The sequence below is a fragment of the Trachymyrmex septentrionalis genome, unplaced genomic scaffold (genome assembly GCF_001594115.1).
Source record: "Trachymyrmex septentrionalis isolate Tsep2-gDNA-1 unplaced genomic scaffold, Tsep1.0 scaffold80, whole genome shotgun sequence".
In the NCBI taxonomy this organism is placed as follows: Eukaryota; Metazoa; Arthropoda; class Insecta; order Hymenoptera; family Formicidae; genus Trachymyrmex; species Trachymyrmex septentrionalis.
Genome location: NW_017305988.1, coordinates 1656743 through 1661985, shown reverse-complemented (window position 1 = coordinate 1661985; position 5243 = coordinate 1656743). Strand labels below are relative to the sequence as shown.

At 34.9% G+C, this 5243-nt stretch overlaps 1 protein-coding gene across 1 annotated transcript in view; it reads right to left on the bottom strand.

Annotated features, from left to right (window-relative positions):
- Positions 1-1016: 1016 nt before the first annotated feature.
- Positions 1017-5243, bottom strand: part of LOC108754675 (homeobox protein Hox-B1a-like) — a 15266-nt gene continuing 11039 nt past the window's right edge. The window contains exon 2 of the mRNA XM_018497158.1: positions 1017-1605. Within this exon, the coding sequence (XP_018352660.1) occupies positions 1121-1605 (485 nt within the window). The 3' untranslated portion in view covers positions 1017-1120. The remainder of the gene's footprint in view (positions 1606-5243) is intronic.

Genomic DNA, 5243 nt, shown 5'->3' with positions numbered 1-5243 from the left:
TAAATTGTTTTTTTAATAATATATATTTATTATTATTATATATTTTAAATTGATACATAAAAAAGGTAAAATGTAAGATGGTTTTTTAAAAGAAATCATTAAACACAATACAATTTATTGATTATAAGGTACTGGAAGGATTAAGAAATAAGCAAGTGACAGAATTCTCAATCAATCATGTTACTTTTAACACGAAAATGTGACATGATTTAATATCATTTTATTCATTTCGCATAGTTGAATTAGAAATTCATTTACAATTATACAGTGAATTAAAATGTCGTACAATCGAAAAAGTAATAGAGAAAATTAAACATTAAGTTATCGATAAAATTAACATTTGGAAACAGTTCATTAATTTCGAATATAACCGTTATATTTGTTAATGTCGGAAGAATAATATTCAAAGAGAAGTTCCTAAAAAATTATATATTAATCAGAAATATATCAATTCGCGCGTGCGCGATCTTCAGCATTTACATTTACACATCTATAAATATCGCTATAAACTGAGGTACATGGTAACTTTTAAGTGAATGTAGGCTGTGTGGAAAGAGAAAGATAGAATTTAAACTTATACAATTTTATAATGCGCATTAGAAACTAAGATGTATATATATATATACGTAAAATAAATAATATTTGAAATTAATGTACAATCTATCATCTTTAATGCGCTAATTAAAAGAAATAAAAATCGGGACAAAGAGACGATCCGGAAAATGCAATATTATAATATAAAACCGTATTGATACCTTTTTTGTGGCCTTAATTTTTATTCGCCACTTTTGAATCCGGATGAACCGTACAATTATGATGGAATTACAATCAATGTCATATTTATTCTATAGTTTAGAGACGGGAAGATAGATGTATCCCGTATATACACATATATATCACATACCTCTACTTTCAGGATACAGAATGGCATTACTTATCCTAACTTTTTCGCCGTATTATGTTCTCATGATGCAGCCTGAAATAGTGAATTAAAAAATGACTCGTGGCTGCAGTAATTGTCATGATTCTTTTTAAACTTTTAGCTCTGATAGTAACCGAGCTTTACCAAATCATCGAATCATAGACCATAGTGCCGTTCGTTACTGCAGCAAAAGTCGCGTCAATCTTTGGAAGATGGGGGTGATTCTCTTCTGTTGTCACTAGAGAAGCTGGATAAACCGAGACCGCCGATTTCGTGACTGGACGAGCCCGTCGGAGAATTACTGCTGCTCCTAGCACCGCTCAGAGGCGTCACGTTTGTGCTATCCGCCGGTATTAGACCTTCCTTCATACGCTTCTTTTGCTTCATTCGTCTGTTCTGAAACCAGATCTTCACCTGCGTCTCGTTAAGCTGCAGCGTGGAAGCGATCTCGATACGCCTCGCTCGCGTCAGGTACTTGTTGAAGTGAAATTCTTTCTCCAGTTCGGTGAGCTGTTTATTCGTGAAGTTCGTGCGTCCTGTATTGTTGAAGCTACCGGCGATACCAGCCAACGAACCGGCGATGCAGCTCACCGTTCCGCTGGCGGTGCTTCCGTACACGGATGAGCTTGATCCTGCGGCTGCACCGCCTCCAAATTCAATTACGTTAGGATTTGCTTTCGTTGCTGAAACAAATTTATTGTTTTTGCTATAAATAGAATGTTCTATGCAGAATAATTATTTATTATAGACGCCATCAAGTCACACAGTTTTAGCTGATATATTCTTTAATCAATTTATAATCAATTTTTTTCTTAGTGGAGAAAGAATAATAGAAAATTATATATAATTTTTATGGAATAAGAGTTTCAACAGTTGTAATAGATAATATTCTCGTTTTTGTTTAATTTTAATTGCATTCTGTCGCAGCGCAATTTAGAATATAGTTATGAAAATAACCGAAAAAGATTTTCGTTAGCTAAATATCCACTGAATAAAATTTTACTTTTATAGAAATACGTTTGGATTTTAGTTCACTAACATGTAAAATGCAAAATTTTTAATGATTTATAATTGTCAAATATAATTGACAAAAGTAATATTCTCATTAAATAAAAACGATCGTTCTATTTCCAATTTGGATGTAGTCTTTTAAGTGTAATAGAAAACGTAACAGACACGAACGTAATATGTGTCGAATCAAGATCAAGTCAAATCCTTTAAGTGACAGTCGTTTGCTGGCCATAACAGCTGGTCACTATCCGGGGAGCAGTTTTAGGGAGATGACCTGTACAAAGCTGAAAGAACGGTAGGGTTGAGCCCTAAATCTGGATCAAATTGCATCAGCTGTAGAGTAAACATCCGCTACGTCGTTACGTAAAATTTTTGATTTTTCTGCTCTATCGATATTTCAGATATGATTACTAATATTCGGTATTATCTTATAATATAGACAAATTTTTGTTTCGAAAGATAATGCAATTAAAATATTGAAGGGCAGAAGTGACAGGCTTCGATAGAAGGATGAGGATACATTATGAAAATTAGATTGTTATTTAGACTACGGTATGTAGCAGTCAATTTACTTAATAGCAGGGGACAAAACTGTCAGCCACCGCCTTAAAGTCGCGTCTTCACTATTATGTACATTTTCCTTCAATGTCTTCAGCTTGGCCCCCTTCGACATTTTTATAATACATTTTTTGTCTTAGAAAATTATAATATTCTGACGTTCTTTATGCTTCTGCAAAAATCATTTTACGTGTATCGTATGTACCAAATATTTATATTTATAAAATGACTTTTACGAATTTTCTAATATAACCGAAAAGATCCGTCACTTATACCCAGACCCTGAATTTAGCTTGCGGCCATTAAGCTTACGGTTTTCCAAGCCGAATAATAAACTTGGACAAGTTCTATTAGACGTGCCACTGCCAGATACAATGAAATGTTTCTCGTTTCTGCGACTCATTCATCAATTTAGCACTTTAACGGAGGACCGACTAGATACGGTGCCGGTGATTTTCTGTACGAATTTTCTTTCGCAACAACGAAGGCGTTGTATCCATACAATGTAGAAGAAGAAATTTTGAATTTCCGTAAATTCTTATTAATATATGCGTGGAGGAAAGTAGATATTGTTTTTTAAATAAAAGAGATTTATATCTCTTTTTAATAAATAAATAGAAAAAGGATTTGCTGTAGACTTAGAATTTCAAAATAAACACGATAGAAAATTGAATCTCCGTTACCACAAAGTATTATCGGCAAATTACGCTCGTGCATGTTACGCAGAAATTATATCGCGAGCACGCATCGAGTATTCTTACGTCAGCGGTCTCCTTACTCTAAGCTCAACATTATACTGTATGTACAGAGAAATTAATAGTCGCAGTTTTTAATGTTGGAAATCATTCGCTGCATAAATAAATGTGATATCGTTAAAGTAAGGAAAATAAAAGAATCGACTTGAAGTCGGAGTTCTCAATAATAGCTGCTTGTGAGTCAAGAGAATCAGAGTGTGTGAGATTGACATTTTTAACTGTCTTCTATTAGACGTGTGAATGTATCCTCAAAGTCACATTTTATGACATTTTGATTATATTACCATTGTAGTGCATTGTTTGATAGATTTTTCAAAGAAAAGAATTTTCATTATATAAAAAATTATTCAATATCAGACGTCTAAATGTCTACAGCAATGTAGTATAATAGACTTTTATAGTTATAGTTGCAAAGTGTTCTCTTTCGATAAGCCATCATCGTTGTCTTTTAAACTTCAGATGGCTAAATTATCACAGGACACGATGCGTGTATTTATTTAGGAACCCGAATGGTTGGCGTTGATGCGGATAATCTAGACATTATGTACAAATCAAATACAGCTGGATCCGTAAAATCGGTGCGTCAATGTGCCAGTAAAAAAATCATTATGAGTTACGATTAAAAATGTCTTAGATCGTTATTTCTATCGCAGTTATTTTCGTTTCACAATCTGCGTCTCATCTTAAATCTAGAAAATTCTGTGAATTGTGAATAGGAAAAGCATCGGTGCCCGTATCTCTGTCCTCTCTGTAATATAATACACAAGCATCTTGTATTCTGCTATGTTTACTATCACCTTTCCTTACGTCATACTATCCCTATAGCTTTTAGCCTTTGAATAATATTTGAATTGCGTAATGTTTCTTGAAGAGGGAGACTATCGACGCATAATAGTACGTATAAGTGCAGATGATCATCATGGATGATCCTGTACGATCAAGAGATTGAATTCACATAAATAGCTATAACCTTTTTTAAAACGCAAATCGAGAAAAATTCATATATCTTCGTGTACAATATATTATGTTCATATCAAATAACATACGACTAGCCGAAATTGTATTCTAATCTATATGATTACGTGTGTCAAGAATTTAAGAAAGGCAAATAAAATTTTCTGAGCCATCTGATCTGTCTAAAATTGTTCCCAGAGATAATATATCTAGCCGCAAGTTTATCATAAGAACTGACAAAACAATTTCGTCGACATAGTTTCCTTCTATTCGCAACCCTCTGTCAGTCATGCCCCGACGGTCGCGTTGATTTCAACATTATGATAGGTAATATCCTGAGTCACAGTCGCGTACGAAAAGGCAATGTTGTGTACCATAATACGACGTACGTGTGGAAGGGCTGCGTGCAGCACATTCGACATTCACACTCTGGGTTCCCCTGCGTTTACGTTTGGGTGTGTTTGTGCGTTCATGAGTATGCCCGAAGCACTTCCCGGTGAAATTAGACTCAGCACGACACCTCGTGAGAGTCGTTGATAAGTTTCGCGCGCTTTCTTCGCAACAACTCACCCCCAATTGGCACAGGTACTGTTGATTCGGATATGAAGAGCTTTTTCGCGAAACTCTTTATTCAAATCGCTACGTCGATTTAATACATTTCCAAGTCATCGTTCATTTATTTCTATAAATTTATTGCAAAGTTTCATCATTTCATCCTCTATAAATTTAAACTTTAGTGACATTAAAGTTAAGGTAAGAAGCTATTATTATCGATCTCTGATCAAATGATACATACGTTGTTAAATTCAATCAAAAATTGTTAATAAGTGAACGTATGAAGAGGAGTTCATAATATCATTGAATTCATAATAGCACCCTGCTTGTGGCTAAAAGTAACGTGTAAATACTGTCTACGGCAATTGAGCTGCGTGAAGGAAGATTACACAGCCAGCCGTCGGCGGTGCGCGGAAATGAAAATTACCGTGAGGCGAGACACGTGGACAGCGTCGGCGGCGTCGGCGGCGTCGGCGGCGTCAGCGGCG